This window comes from Bombyx mori, chromosome 5 (assembly GCF_030269925.1).
Source record: "Bombyx mori chromosome 5, ASM3026992v2".
Classification (NCBI taxonomy): Eukaryota; Metazoa; Arthropoda; class Insecta; order Lepidoptera; family Bombycidae; genus Bombyx; species Bombyx mori.
In genome coordinates this window covers 17,595,356-17,611,119 of record NC_085111.1, presented here as the reverse complement: position 1 = coordinate 17,611,119, position 15,764 = coordinate 17,595,356, and the positions used below count along the sequence as shown (strand labels likewise).

Genomic DNA, 15,764 nt, shown 5'->3' with positions numbered 1-15,764 from the left:
AGTTGCGTTCAATTTATAGCATACGTTGTAGAATTTTTATTAAAGATTTAATTAATAAATAATTAGAAGATTGAAGAAAAGGCAACAGAATTCTATGAAAATCAAAACCAGAATACTATGATCGTCAACCATTATTTGATCACAGTAGAGCTTATTATAGCCTGCATGGATGGGTGTCACGAAATAGGAGATTTCTTCTGCCAAGTAAAATGAGACATGATGAGGGACAGAAATTTTACTAAAGATTTTGCTTCGTCTCCATACTCCATAATGGTTGGCGGCATGTATGTTGCGGTATCTATGATCTCTGTTAATCACGTAATACCGGGTGGTCCGCGAACTTGTGAATACATAAATAGTTACAGCTTGACTACAGTAACAAGGAGTTGAAGTCGTCATGGCCTAAAGGTTTAGACGTCCGGTGCATTCGTGTTTTTCTAATGAAATGCATACTTAACAAATGTTCACGATTGACTTCCATGGTGAAGGAATAACATCGTGTAATAAAAATCAAACCCGCGAAATATAATTTGCTTAATTACTGGTGGTAAGACCTCTTGTGAGTCCGCACGGGTAGGTACCACCACCCGGCCTATTTCTGCCGTGAAGCAGTAATGCGTTTCGGTTTGAAGGGTGGAGTAGACGTTGTAATTATACTGAGACCTTAGAACTTATATCTCAGGGTGGGTGGCGGCGTTTATGTTGTAGATGTCTATGGGCTCCGTTAACCACTTAACACCAGGTGGGCTGTGAGCTCGTCCACTGATCTATGCAATAAAAAAACCCAAAAAAAATGTTTTCCCAAACTACTTTTATGATGGTGGAATAACGGCGAATTTAAAAAAATCAAACACGCGCTACGCTGATCGCAATGCATATTCTGCGGGTGGCACGGGTAGGTACAATTATCCTGCTAATAACATGAAGCAGTGCTGCGATCTAGTTCGAAAGGTTGGGGATCTGTTGGCTATTATTAAGATTTGGAGTTTCTAGGTGTGTGGGCTTCTTATCAATCGTTTCCTTCTTTTCAGAGCAATTTCAATATTCCTCAAACCACTCCAGAACATATGGTACAAAACAAAGAGAGAATCGAAGTCGCCCTCTTCTGTATGGAGAAAATAGAGATATGTAGCTGGTACTTGGAAGCCCTGGCGTAGAGAGCAATACTCCAAGGGAGGCTGGATTTGTGCTTTGGCTAAAGTATATGCTCTGTTGAGGACTCCCAGGACTTTTGACGGCAACATTACTTTGCCCTCCGAATGATTCCAATGGTGAAAATCTCTCGAAACGTCTATCCCAAGTATCCCAATACTTATGGAAGGTTGCGGGTATGCTCCATTGAATTGGGGTGCCATGACAAAAGGGTTTTTTTTCGTGGTTAACGCGCAAGCCTATGCCTTCAATTTAAATTGGACCAAATTTATTTCACTCCATTCGGAGACCCGCCCAGGGTGTTCTCCACCTCAGACAAGTCTTGACCGTCTCTCCTGCATTACGCTCCGAGAAAGACTCTGTTGGCTGATATCTGTCACATCCCTCATTATGTCATCCGCCTATTTATGTATCCCATCAAGAGATTGTATGTTGATATTAAGTATATTGATAAGCAGGATGAGAAGCATGGAAACCTTGTGGAGTGCCAGCGTTAATATTTGTATCAGAGCGGCCGTTGACGACGACTGTGATACTCCACCTAGCGATTCACAGTCCCACGGGGATTCCGTAAGATTCCGATTCAATAGAAGTACCCTCAGCATATATAACCCCAGTTGTCCATAGATTATAATCGCGCTAGTATAGATCTTTGCGGAGCCAATGAAGCAGTACGTAGCTTAACTTAATAATGAAATAAAACTTTAGATTAAACTTCTAGGGTCACATATAAATGACAGAATTGGGTTAATTTTGATGTTTCTCTAGGCCGCGGTTCGGTCTAACGTATGAACTGTGTTCGGCTTTGTTACCAAACGGGGTCACTGTCCAATCAGCCGCAAATCTCATCCGACCTCAATTTGCTAACGCTATTCATCAATCTTTGTTGAATATTAGTGTTGTTGAATAGCGCATTAAGGATTTTTAGAAACACTAACAATCTATACATTCGTTTATTTTTGTATTCAAAACTTAGGATCAAATTAAAATGTACAAATCATTTTAATGTAGATGTTAAGTAACATACTTAATTAATTAACGTCAAAATAAAATATCCTCAGTCTTTGTAATTCGCGAAACCAATAGAGTGATTTTTTAAGTTATCATTTGTCCGCCAAATTACGTGAAAAATTGAAGCTAAATGAAAAGGTTCGGTGTCAAGATTTGGTTTCTACGAAAAAGCACAACAGTATCGTACATTGTAAAGCAAACAAAAGGAATATTGGCAGGAATAATAGTATAAATAATAAGACGGTGGTATGGGCCTGTAAAAGTTTCCCGTCAAGTTTTATGGATAGATAGGTAGGTACTAACGGTGAGCCTAGTAGGTATACCTGGTATACGGTTAACCTAGTAGGTATACAAGAATACTACACTACTACAACAATAGATACGTGCCAAAACACGTCATTACGGATCCTCCCGATCTATTAACGGTGCTTTTAGGTACCTCAAGCACCGGTCATCGTTTTCGTCGAACCCGTCGCTTGCGACGAAGGGGTTTGACGAGTGAATTAACTCATACACAGCCCACTGTGTTTACAGTTTGAAGCACTGCTTTTGCTAAGGTCAGTGTTAGCAACACTTCCAGTTTCAGTCCCGTGAGCTCACCTACATGTTAGGGTGAAGCTGAAATAGCTGCTGAAGGCTATTAGCATAGGTAGGAAAAAAAAGATACATAAAGGTGACCTAATACAATAAAAACTGCATAATATTAATATCAATACCTAAGTACCTGTATACTAGGTAAAAGTTCAACACACGATTTCATAGCAGAAATAATCAAGAGGATAGTACCTACCTATTAAATCTAATTATTATCTGTTTGAGGCTCGTCTTATAGCAGTTTTAGTATCAACAACGGTACTCTCACTTATTAGCCACGGACGGCCATTCATTTATTGTTATATGTGAAAGTTAATACAGATTTTGGTATATTTAATACGTATTACATATGTGTGATATTTGTATCAGGTTCCGATAAACTGTTTTTTTTTGTTAATTACATATTGAGATTTTTTTTTGTGTTTTTTTTAAAAATGTCATTAACGAAACAAACGAGGAAATATCAAACAAAAAATGAATGTATATCTTTAGGAACCAGTGAATATGGTTGAATTTAAGCGAATTTAAGTGAATGCCAGTATTGTGTAAACCGTTTAAATTACAATTTTATGGAAAACAAAGAAATATTAAAAAGAAGAACGCTTACGAATATGTATGAAGAATTATATTACATAGGAACTTTTACTATTTTTGAAGTTGTACTTCTTTAGGCGCGTTGGGAAAAATTGATGAGAGTGAAATTTTACGATGCGCGCGCACCGTGACACAAAATTAACAGAAATGAAGTTGCCCACTAATTCGCTCATTACATACAATACGACCGACGTAACTTGGCGGGTCTGAATATAGCCGCAGGTGAACTTTCGCGCATGTACACTCTTAAAAAAAAGTGTTATTAGCATTCATTTTTTAGTAATATAAATGACAAAATTATTATTTAATATAATTTATACTAAATATTATTAAATTATTAACGTTAAATATTTATTATTAATTATTTAATATTTAAAAAAAAAAGAAATAAATTTAATAAAAATAAAGCATAACTTCTTACGCGCGTACATAAGTACACGCACCCTTTTTTGTTCAAGCTACAACTGTATTACTTCTCGAGTTTTTCGTAGTTTTCAGTTTTTTCTTTTTTTTCTGCCTATGCTTATAGCCTTGAAAGGCTATTTCAGCTTCTTGACGTGCAGGTGAGCTCACGGCGCTGAAACTGGGAGATATTTCAGCGTATAGATTGTAGATTTTATACTTAGTTTTATTCACGCGACTTTTCACTGAAAGTATTTTTAGTGATCATCGAAATTTGTCTAGGCGGCGGCGGTTTGATTGTGCCCCTGGCATTGTTGATGTCCCTAAGCGAATGTGATTACTTACCAAGAGGCTGGATGCTCGTTGAAAATATGTTTGTTTTAGATTTTATTTAAAAAACACGAATGAAAACGGTGAAGAGCGTATAAAGTTACCCTAAAAACTGTAGCGATAACATTAATCCAATTAAAGGTTTATTGTGGTGGCGAACTGGCGATTTGATTACACCCCAGCGCCGCAGGTCCCGGCGGGGCGTAACAAGTGGGGCTGGCATGTGCAGCGCCCCCGCGCTCATTCACCGCCTCCATTAAATTTCACTCAAACTCATTCACTTCATTCAGTCGCCGGCATCGTTGTCGGATGGACGTTTGAAATTATTTTTTGTCGCGACTAACCATGCGTTTGTGCCGAAAGCGCGCGTAAACACAAAATTTGTTGTCTCCATTGTGTCGTTTCAAAACGTACGTATTAAAGTGAAATGAGAATCGTGTAATCGTTAAAATGGGCGAACAAACGTTTACCATACCAGACGATAATCTGGAACAGCACATTGTGACTTTGTTTGAGAAATTGGAAATTTTACGCCGGGACGCGAATACGAATGGGGACAATTTGGCGGGCAGGATTCCAGCTAGATTAGAGCTGAGGACTTTGTCCCTCTGGAAGGCCGTGGTCGCAGAATGTGTGGCGTCGTTCCTTTATGTTTTCATAGTGTGCGGGGCGGCTGGTGGGGCGGGTGTGGGCGCCTCAGCCTCAGCAGTCCTTCTATCTACGGCACTGGCTTCAGGATGTGCTATAGCAACCCTCACCATGTGCTTCGTTAATATCTCTGGTATGTTCAAACTACTATGCTGTATTCAGACTAGGTTTAAAGAGAGCGTTTTTGATAGCAAAGGCAGACGTGCATACCGCCTACGTGATGATAGGTGGATGTAGACAATGCTAGGAGTGCAACCAAGTCAACTGTAGGTAGCGGCTTGGCTCTGTCCCGGCTTTGCTGATGTTCATGAGCGACGGTAACCACACACCATCAGTATGGGCCGTATGCTCGTTTGCCTATAAGGGCAACAAAAACAAACAAAGAAGCTATGGAGTGTTTTCAAACCTCGTTCTCTCTGGTATTACTAAGGTCGAGGACATGGAGGCGGTAAGGGGTAGTGGAAAAAAAATTGGTTTATCTTACTTAATCACATTTTATTTCGCTATCCAATGACGTCAGAATTGATATAAACCTTTCAAAAATTGTTCACAGTGAAGTCGTTTTCTTGGAAAGACGAAACTTTGTTTAGAAATTTAATTTCGAGTTTTGCAACGAGAGTCTAGGGAATTAGCCTTAGAGCCTCCAATATTTAATTTATTGAGATTATGAAAAACTTATGACAATTTATATGACTGTGCTAGCACATTAAAGGTGTTTGTCACATAACGGACACATCACACGGTAAAAATGAATATACATAATATATTATAATGGCAACCTCTGGTAACTATTATTAACTACTGCCCCATTATTCTATAGTAGCATTATCCTTATTACTATTTGCTAATATAAGTAGCACTGATTCATTTACTAATTTTCAAATCACTGGTGAGCCATTCCTAATGGTATCGTCAGGGTTCAAATATATTAAGTGTATAATCTATGGTCAGGGTGACTATTTGTGAAGCAACGCCAATTCAAATATTAACATAAATAGAGATGAGAACAGGAAGAAGTCACACCACAGATAATAAACATTTTTATACATTTTAGAGGGCTCTGTAGTATTGCGTTTAGTCCTTAAGTTCTTTGCGGTTTTAAACTGGCTGGTAATTACTAAAACAAAAATCGTGTTAACACAGTGAGTTTAGGTGCTCTTATTGCTCGGCCGAGGCTCATGGGTTTTTTCCCTACTTGGAGCAAACATTCGCGTGACATTTGTTTGCTCTTTGTCTGACTGTTTAACATATAAATGTATGTATTTAAACGTATTTAAGTACGCATATTAATCGCCGATTCGCCATAGTACAGGGTATACAAGTTTGGGTATAAATGATCGTGGACGATTTGCCCCGATTATTTTTTATTCATTTATTAGCTCCGGCAAGAAGTGACGTTCGTCATAGTTCCATCTAGAGTAGTTTATTTAAAGTGATGTATTTTTATGGAATCAAAATTGCCGAAAACCTAGTATTATCAAAACCCGAGGTCTGGTTGGAACTTTCGCAAAGATACGAATTACTAATCGGTGGTAGGGATTTGGGGACTCTGTCTACTGTGTACAACCCAATGAGTTTCTAGCCGGTCTTCTCAGTGGGTCGGAATTCCGATCCTACTCTTGCTAGTGCCAGTGTTAGCAAATTCTCTTAGGCTGAGCCCGAGAGCTTACCTACCGGTCCGGGCGTATCTGGAATAGCCCCCTAAGCTACCAGCGAATAGGTAGGGGAATAGAACTGTGTACAGTATAGTATACTAAAGAGGCCATCATAAGTAGAATCCGGCATGCTCATTATCGTGGTCACGGGGTGCGGTAACGGAGTGTTAAAAAAAACTGAAACCTCATGAATTCATGTCCCGAGATGGGCGGCGGCCTTTACGTTGTAGATGTCTATAGGGGCTCCGGTAACCAATTAACACCAGATGGGCCGTGAGTTCGTCCACCAATCTAAGCAATAAAAAAAAGGGATACGCGCGGGCTCTTCCGCCAAGACAAGATCAAGAAATCTCATAAAGCTCTGACCGATATTCCGCCGTTACTCATGAAAACTTTCAAGACTATATTCAAATGGTTCGGTAATTTGAATTTCTTGGTTGATCGTTCTAAAGGTCATATTTGTTAACATATACATGCTTTGGTCCTGAAATAGAACGAGCAGAAATAATATCCGCACCATAGGCGACTGTTAATGTCGCGCAGGTTATTAGGGGCGATGTTCGGAGCGACCGTGGTCGCACAGGTAATATATCATGTAACTATTGTCACTATATTGAAGTCCTGTGTGCTTAGTGCGAGTTTCTTAACGTTCTCGATAGCGTAAAAGTTAATTCAAATTTGTATGGAGCTGGAACGTTTGCGTACGTTTGCCGCTAGGGGCGCCGTTGCAACTGCATACGAATGTGAGAACGTTAAAAAACTCACACTAAGCACACTGGCCACTTTTACATCTTTTTTTTTGGTAGCCTGAGGGTCTGTTTCGACTAAGCACGGACGGGTATTCTCAACCTGAGAGAATTTGGTAACACTAGCCTTAGCGAAAGCAGTGCTTCGCTGACTATGAAGATCCGGCGAACAATAAATACGGTGGTTTTTTTTACATAATCTTCAACTTATATTATTATGTATTATCGAACATTATTTTGGTGAGGTAACGAACAAATGTCATAGATGTGAATTGAAAAGCTAAAGAAAACATGATAATGCAAAGCATACAGACGACATCCCTCTTAAGGCGGTAAAACCAAAAACATGAAATTTCTGCCTGCTCTAGATATTAATGCGTGTTGTTGTATAATTGAGAATGACTATATAAAATCTGCTAATGTGTATTACTGGTACTATTACCCTTAAGATCGATAACACAGGCGTGTAAATAAGCAAAACAAAAAAGTAATATAGAGCAGGTGTTTTAAAAGTACAGGTAATTACAGGTGAGTATAGTTTGCGATAAACGTTACGCTCTGTGTAAAGACAGTCGCGAACGATAGCAGTTGTGCACTCGACTGTATGATTTTCATAAAAAAACTTATATCAGCGTACATAATTATTATATAGGTGATTCATTTATTTTGTAATATATTTGAAATATTATATTAAAAATACTAATATCGTTTGATATGTCGAATAAATTTTACGATTTGCCTAATTACTACCGAGAGAAGCTAGAATAGCTGCTTACTACCTGCGAATAGGTAGGAAAAAAATAATATTATGGTGCATGGCGGCATTCACGGGAAGTTTCGGCGAGAGTCTACGGAGACTTTGTTTTCTTAAATTATTCTCACGATGTATGCAAAACGTTTCGGACTTTTTCTCATATACTATTTTTTTTTTATTGCTTAGATCGGTGGACGAGCTCACAGCCCACCTGGTGTTAAGTGGTTACTGGAGCCCATGGACATCTACAACGTAAACGCGTCACCCACCTTGAGATATAAAGTTCTAAGATCTCAGTATAGTTACAACGGCTGCCCCATCCTTCAAACCGAAACGCATTACTGATTCACAGCAGAAATGGGCAGGGTGGTTGTACCTACCCGTGCGGACTCACAAGAGGTCCTACCACCAGTATACGCAGACTTTGTTTTCTTAAATTATTTTCACGATGTATGCAAAAAGTTTCGGACTTTATCTCATATATGTACTTGCAAAATATATTCAAAAAATTCAATTTACATCAACTTTTTTTTTTTAAACTAAAGCGCGTGACTCACTCAACTGGCAGTTCGTTATTCATTACGGCTCAATAAGGAGAGTCGCGACCGCGAACCCGCTCCGGTACTTGTGCGCAGATGTTAGCAATTATCCCACAGTTATGCGCCTTTTTTACTTTTACGTATTTAATGTTCCCGTTGCAAGCTGACATACTATAGATTGCCTTTAAAGGACATTAGTAAAGCCCCGCTTCGCTTCGTGGTAGCCAGGGACTTGGCTGTGTCCTGGCATTACTGACGTTATTTTTTTTTTCTATCTATTGTTAGTAGCCTCTAGGGATTACGCTAGCTTCATCGGACGTGTAGGCAAGCTCACGGGGCTCAGCCTGGAGATTTCTGGTTCTAGCCCTAGCACGAGCTAGTGCTTTGCTGCTGACGTCCATAACGGTAACAGCTCACTATCGGATGAGCCGCATGCTTGTCTGCCTACAAAGACAATAAACAAAACACTATCATTATTTACGAGCAAAGCTTAATAAGAGTACTGGTAACGTAATTATGATGAAAAGAAATCAAATTGAATTTTATGAAAATAACGTCTTAAGGATTTTTTAGTCTTGTCTCGCACTCCTGGATGTTCGTGAGTAGCAATATCGTTGGTGCTCGGGCAGCTGTTAGCAAATCCATTATCATCCTGGCTGAGCCTTTGCTCGCCGACCTGTCCTGGTGAAACTAGAAAGGCCACCAGTAATCCTTCATTAAAAAAAGCAGTATCGTTATGTTATTGTCTTCGGGCTTCCTAAATCAAAGACGCAATTTAATACCACGTTTAAGTCTCATCTTTTTATTGTCACTAAATTATTTCCGATGTTTCGAATACTCCAGTTACCGTGGCTCACGGACGACTAAGATGCTGTTCGTCCATAGATAATACACATAAATTAGTTACAGATACGCAACTCAAGCACTCAACAAAAATGTTTAAGGGCGTCGGCCACTAGATGGCTTCGAACGTGACGTAGATGGCATTAACATACTACTTATCCTTTAATTTATTTTTAATGAAAGATTTTCCGTAAATTTTCAGAAACCACAAATTGATAAAATTTAATCGAATTGTCTATAACAAATAAAGACTTGTATGTTTTATTTTTTTTATTATCTGTGTTTAGTTATATAATAATTAAATGCCATATCTTTAACAACATATAAGTTTAGGGGCATCCGCTACAAGGTGTCGCTAGTTTCCATACAATTTTTTTTTTGTCCTAAAGTAAAGCCGTTTCAGGGCCTTGGTTCGTCAACATTTCAATATTGTACTACCTACCCTCTATTTGTCTATAAAAAAAGTATTTCTAGACTTTTACGTTTAGTTTCACACAGAACGAACTATTAATAACCTGTGGTCCGGCAGTTTGTTTGACTTGAATCGAGAATATAATGACAATAAAAAACGCGGGATTAAACGGTACAAGTAGTTTCTATTCTATAATTAAAATTACTTGCAATGTACGAGTATTGCTATCAATAACGTTATTGGATGGCCATGTGCAGATGTTAACAATTAATTAGCAACTTAAATAGCCCTGGAATACAACTAACATTCAAGAGCTATGTAAGTTGCTTGTAAAACTTATATTTGAGAGAGAGAGAGAAAAAAAAGGCAAGTACGCTAAGTTTTCTTTTTTAATGCAACTGAATGTTCTGTTATACGGAAAGCCCACTGAGTTTCTCGCCGGATTGTTTCAGTGGGTCGCGATTCCGATCCGGTGATTGATTCTGCGACGCATTTCTCTTGCTAGGGCTGGTGTTAGTAAGTTCTCTCAGGATGAGCCCGTGAGCTCATCTACCCATTCGGGCGGACCTGGAATAGTCCCTTGGGCTACCAGTGAATAGGTAGAGAAAAAAAACTCATACGAGAATCTGTTAAACACTTAAATAGCGCTAAGAACCTTTTAAGATAACCTTGTTTATACAAGTTCTGAATAACAACATTCGGACCGTCGGTCTACCGAGCAATAACACCCACTCGGTGGAATATTTAGGTTTCTCTTAGGTTAGCAAGCCGTAAAGCAAGCCAGCTTTTAAACCGGGGACCAGTTTAAAAGCAATACGACTAGAGGTTTTTGCCAGATCGCTTTTATACTGTGATAGCTAACTGAAAATTAAGTTCCACGGGCACCCGTGGCTATACACCTATTTAGCTTCGTCCTCCTCTCTGAGTCGCATTCCTCGTGTCTGAGAGTCGTGACCATCTCCTCCTATTATCCTTCTCTGGATGATGTTCCGCCATCTTCCTCTGTTCTCGGCAGTGTGTATGGCATCGTAGACTTTAGTTTCCTGAGTGGCGCGGATTTGGTTGGACTAGCGCATTTGATTGCGGCCACGAGATCTTTTGCCTGCAATCTTTCGAGTTACCATCAAAATTTTCAAGATTGTCACCGCTCTTTCTGGCAATGTGATCAAAGAGCTCAAATATCCTCTTGAGGCAGATGGTGGAGTCTGGTTTGGATATTGAGCTGTTTTAATATGGATGCGTTAGTCCGATATGCTGTCCATTCGATAAATGATAATCGCTCATAATGGCTGACAAATAAAAATTTACAAAAGCCCATCGTTTAAAACGCCCCATATTAAACTATAAGATTGAATGCACATTATAATTCGGTAATACACGGTCATCATATTCTATTCAGCGCGTCTAAGGGCCAAGTGTGGCACGTGGGCGCAACCCTTCGCGGTGCCACATACAATGGCGGTTTAAAATTAATATTGTAACACTTTAACAAAAGATAATCTATATTCGTTAATGGTTCGCTTATTTGGGAGTCCCTTTTAAGTTTTAGTGGCTTCGGACGCGATTTGGAGCACTTCACGGCTTAATCTGGCGTTCGCGATTTATTCAATTCGATTTTCAATCGACTTATCGGTGAGTCCGTTTACGAATCCAAAACATCCGGAAACGTGAAACGAATAGAAATATTGAATTGCAATGGGTTTTTAAGCCTTGGATCTTTTAAACTTTTAAAGCGTATAAACTCGATTGTAACTTAGCACGGATTGCGATTCACTCGATTATATAATTCGGATTTTCGAACTTCTAATCGCTTTTTTTCCCCTACCTATTTGCTGGTAGTCTAAGGGGCTATTCCAGTTACGCCCCAACGGATAGGTGAGCTCGCGGGCTCTACTTGAGAGAATTTGCTAACACTAGCCATAGCAAGAGCAGTGCTTCGCAGAATCTACCACCGGATCGGAATCGGGACCCACTGAGAATATCCGGGGAGAAACTCAACGGACAAAGAAACTCAGCGGGCTCTCGATCGCTACAAAGACTAGTAACACAGTAACAATGTCTTACAATGTAGGCATAGAAACAAAAACTTCACTTCGACGTGACAACATTAAAATTAGTTAAACGAACCTTTTCATGGCCAGAATCGGCTGCGTCCGTTAAAATGTGAAACCCGGAAGAAAAACAAAGCCATTCCGCTAAAACTTTTATAGTCCTTACGTAATTTATCGTAACAACGTTACGTTCGAAATATGCAAAATTTTTTGATCATAACATTTTAGTTTGAATTTTTCTGGACGTTCATTTTTTTTTTCGTGTCTGTGCTTTAAAATGACGAAAGTCATCAGCCTTCACGAGGAGCACCGTTGGAGGAGTACTTAATTTTTAATTTACGCCATAACTAAATTGAGCTAGAAAAGTTTGCTCTTGCTAAGGCTAGTGTTGGCAAAGTCGTCAGGCTGAGCCCCGTGAGGTTGCCTACGCGTCCGATGAAGCTAGGATCACTCACAAGGCTACTAGAATAGGAAGGCAAAAAAAGTTATTTGCATAGTCTATTAAATACACAAAAACATGGAAAACAATTGATATAGCAAATTCCAAAGTATTTATTAAGAATTAATTTCCGATTGATTTGGTTTTTATTTCCAAATATAATGTGTAGTTTTTTAATTACCAACAAATACAGGACATTCGGACCGCTGTATTTATGGCATTGCTCTATGATTATTTGGTTTGAAAGTAGCCGCTGGTATTGTATTGTACTCTCTAATCCGCGCTTAAAGTATTTATTTTTCAATTGATGTTTTCACGTTTATAATTAGGCTTTTTGCTCCACATTATTTTGAATCTCCGAATGGATTCTGTAAATTGAGATCAAATATAGAACGGTCGCATTTGTCTGAGAGCTCTATATTTTATTAAGGGTCTGACCAGCTCTATTTTAGGAGAGTACTAATTTGAAATTTTCAGTTTAGTTTGGTTTATTTATTTTTGTACTTTTGCAGAGTGTTCTCGATATAGAATTCATCCGTAATATTTATGAGTTCATCACAATTTGTTTGATTTTTTAATGTATTGTGTGATATTTATGAAAATTGTCATTTTATTTTAAACTAGTGGTCCCCTGGTAGTCGAAATTCGACTATAACTAATGGAAATTATAAGTTTGTACAATACTGTGATTATATTCTCCAAGACTATCAAATACTTCTTTAATCACAGATTTCGTCAAAACTTCACTTTAGACAAATGTTAATAAAGAGAAAACAATATTTATTATATTCTCAATTTGACAGACTATAACTGACAGACTGCAAAGAACAGTTTGACAATAAACAAATAGTATGTATGCGTATGTGCGTCAAATACACGGTAGTGTGTGTAATGTTTTATTTATTGATTTAATGTATTTTTTAGGCATAATTAAAAAAAGAAAGTCTGCACTCCTTCTCTATTATATTCTTTATAAGTGTGGGAAATTTCATACTCCTCCGTCCGCGCAATTTTCGTAAAAAGGGATACAAAGTTTTTCCTTCACGTATTAATATATATAGACAAATTTTATAACTTCTCATAGGTTTTATTGTTTTATTTTTCATTGAAGTTTTGTAAGAAGGCCACGCTTCTACAAAACGTCGCACAATCGTTCCTTACGACGCTCACAAATTATTATTACAATTTCATAATGCTGTTTAGTTCAGAACGGAGAAATTCGAACCTTACGACTCAAGGAATAGATTTGAATCAGATATTCAGGCGAATGATTCAGTCGTCTTTGTGTTTCTCCTTTTTTTTATATCTTTGTTTTGAATGTACGATTCTTTTTTCGCTCAGTCGTTGAAAGTTTGTTCTTTTTTTTTGTTATTAAAAAAAGCAGTTCGAGAGCTTCCGTGCAATTATTCGTAACTACCATTCATGTTCACGCATGCGTTTCAGCAGATAAAATGTTGTATTTTTTTCCCCCTATCTATTCGCTGGTAGCTATCCCAGCTACGCGTGAACAGGGAAATATTGTGGAGTTAATGATACACTATACGACCGCGTCATTACGGATCCTCTCGATCCATTAACGGTGCTTTTAGGTACTTCAAGTACAGGTCACCGTCCTCGCAAAAACCCATCGCTTGCGACGAAGTGCTCGACGAGTAAATTAGCCTATAGACACAGCTTACTGAGTTTCTCGCCGGATCTTCTCAGTGGGTGGCGTTTCCGATAGATTCTGCGAAGCACTGCTCTTGCTAGGGCCAGTGTTAGCAACACTCCCGGTTCGAGCCCCGTGAGCTCGCCTACACATCAAGGAGCTGATATAGCCTCTCAAGGCTATCAGCATAGGTAGGAAAAAAAAACCAAAACTATACGACAATCAGTCTTATTAGATTTACCTTGACGATTTTGCATACATGTTGTATTTAATATTTATTATAGTTATTTACGGAACTTGCTTCCTGACATGCTGGCGTTGTAGTATGACTATTTAATACTCATTTAAAACACTGAACGCTATTGTGATTATTTATATATCGCACATACGGTGCTATATCATTTATGCAAATTATGTAATTTTTCAGGAGAAGCGTTGGAAAATTCAACATCTTAATCACTACATATAAAACTACGTATAAAACAAAGTCGCTTTCTCTGTCCCTATATCTGTCCCTATGTATGCTTAAATCTTTAAAACTATGCAACGGATTTTGATGCGGTTTTTTTTAATAGATAGAATGATTGAAGAGGAATTTATATGTATAATAACATCCATTAAATAGTGGAGAAATCAATAATAAATTACAGTTTCCGAAGCGAAGCGAGGGCGGGTCGCTAGTACAATTACATATTTCTTCTCGGCTAAAGAAATAAAATGATAATATTTAAACTACAACTTTACACGTTATTATTAAAAGCAAACATCCCACAAATAGCTATTAAAAATGGATTTTCTCAAACTCGGTTCAGTTTTAACAAGAACCGCATAAGTAATGTTATAGAGCCGTATGCATGTGCGATATATTATTCGCTCTATCGCTATAGATATTGACTTTAAAAACGAACATTTAATGGCGGCGAAGTAGCTTGTTGTACTCGCGTTTAGCCTCTTGCAGTTTGAACGGAATGCATGAACAATGGTCTGGTTTTATTTCATGTATTTGTCTGGTTGGTTTCACGAAGAACTTGCATATGTTTTTTTTTATTGCTTAGATGTGTGGACGAGCTCACAGACCACCTGGTGTTAAGTGGTCACTGGAGGCCATAGACATCTACAGCGTAAATGCGCCACTCACCTAGAGATGTAAGTTCTAAAGGTCTCAGTATAATTACACCGGTTGCCCCACCCTTCAAACCGAAACGCATTACTGCTTCACGGCAGAAATAGGCGGGGTGGTGGTACCTACCTGTGCGGATTCAAGAGGTCCTACCACCAATGAAAAGTATAATATAAACCAGCATATAAACACATCACGCTTTTATATACAAAACTAATTGACAATTACTATTACTGTACATTTATTAATACTGGCTGGTAATAAAATTAATTGACAATAATACTGACTGTTAAACTTCAGGTGCATTTGATGCAGTGTGGAGCTGCGCTTAGTCGTGTGCAAGTACTTTGATACTTGTACAAGTACTAGCACGCAACAGTAGTTTGTGCAAGGTCTTACGGACTCTTTCTATGGTTTCTATTATTCACGTTGATTCACGTTGTAATTTTTAAATTTTTTTTTATTGCTTAAATGGTTGGACGAGCTCGTGTTAAGTGATTACCGGAGCCCATAGACATCAACATCGCCACCCACCTTGAGATATGAGTTTGAAGGTCTCACTTTTAACAGTATAACGGCTTTACGGCAGAAATAGGCAGAGTGGTGGTACCTACCCGTGCGGACAAGTGGTCCTACCATTTAATTTGTGCTAACATTTTTTAATGTTTTTATATCCTGCCATTTAAAATGCGAAGGAATATCAATTCATTTTCTTCTGTGAGTTAATAAAAATACCATGTCCCGTCGTAATCCCTCCTATCTCCGCCGTACTAAGATAAGCCTATGAAAAATGGCGTACGTGTGTTAGAGGACGCGTAATGGAAAT

At 38.4% G+C, this 15,764-nt stretch overlaps 1 protein-coding gene across 1 annotated transcript in view; it reads left to right on the top strand.

Annotated features, from left to right (window-relative positions):
- Nucleotides 1-4,376: 4,376 nt before the first annotated feature.
- The window catches only part of LOC101744439 (neurogenic protein big brain), a 79,171-nt gene continuing 67,783 nt past the window's right edge, over nucleotides 4,377-15,764 (top strand). The window contains exon 1 of the mRNA XM_038011137.2: nucleotides 4,377-4,864. Coding sequence (XP_037867065.1) covers nucleotides 4,534-4,864 — 331 coding nt within the window. The 5' untranslated portion in view covers nucleotides 4,377-4,533. The remainder of the gene's footprint in view (nucleotides 4,865-15,764) is intronic.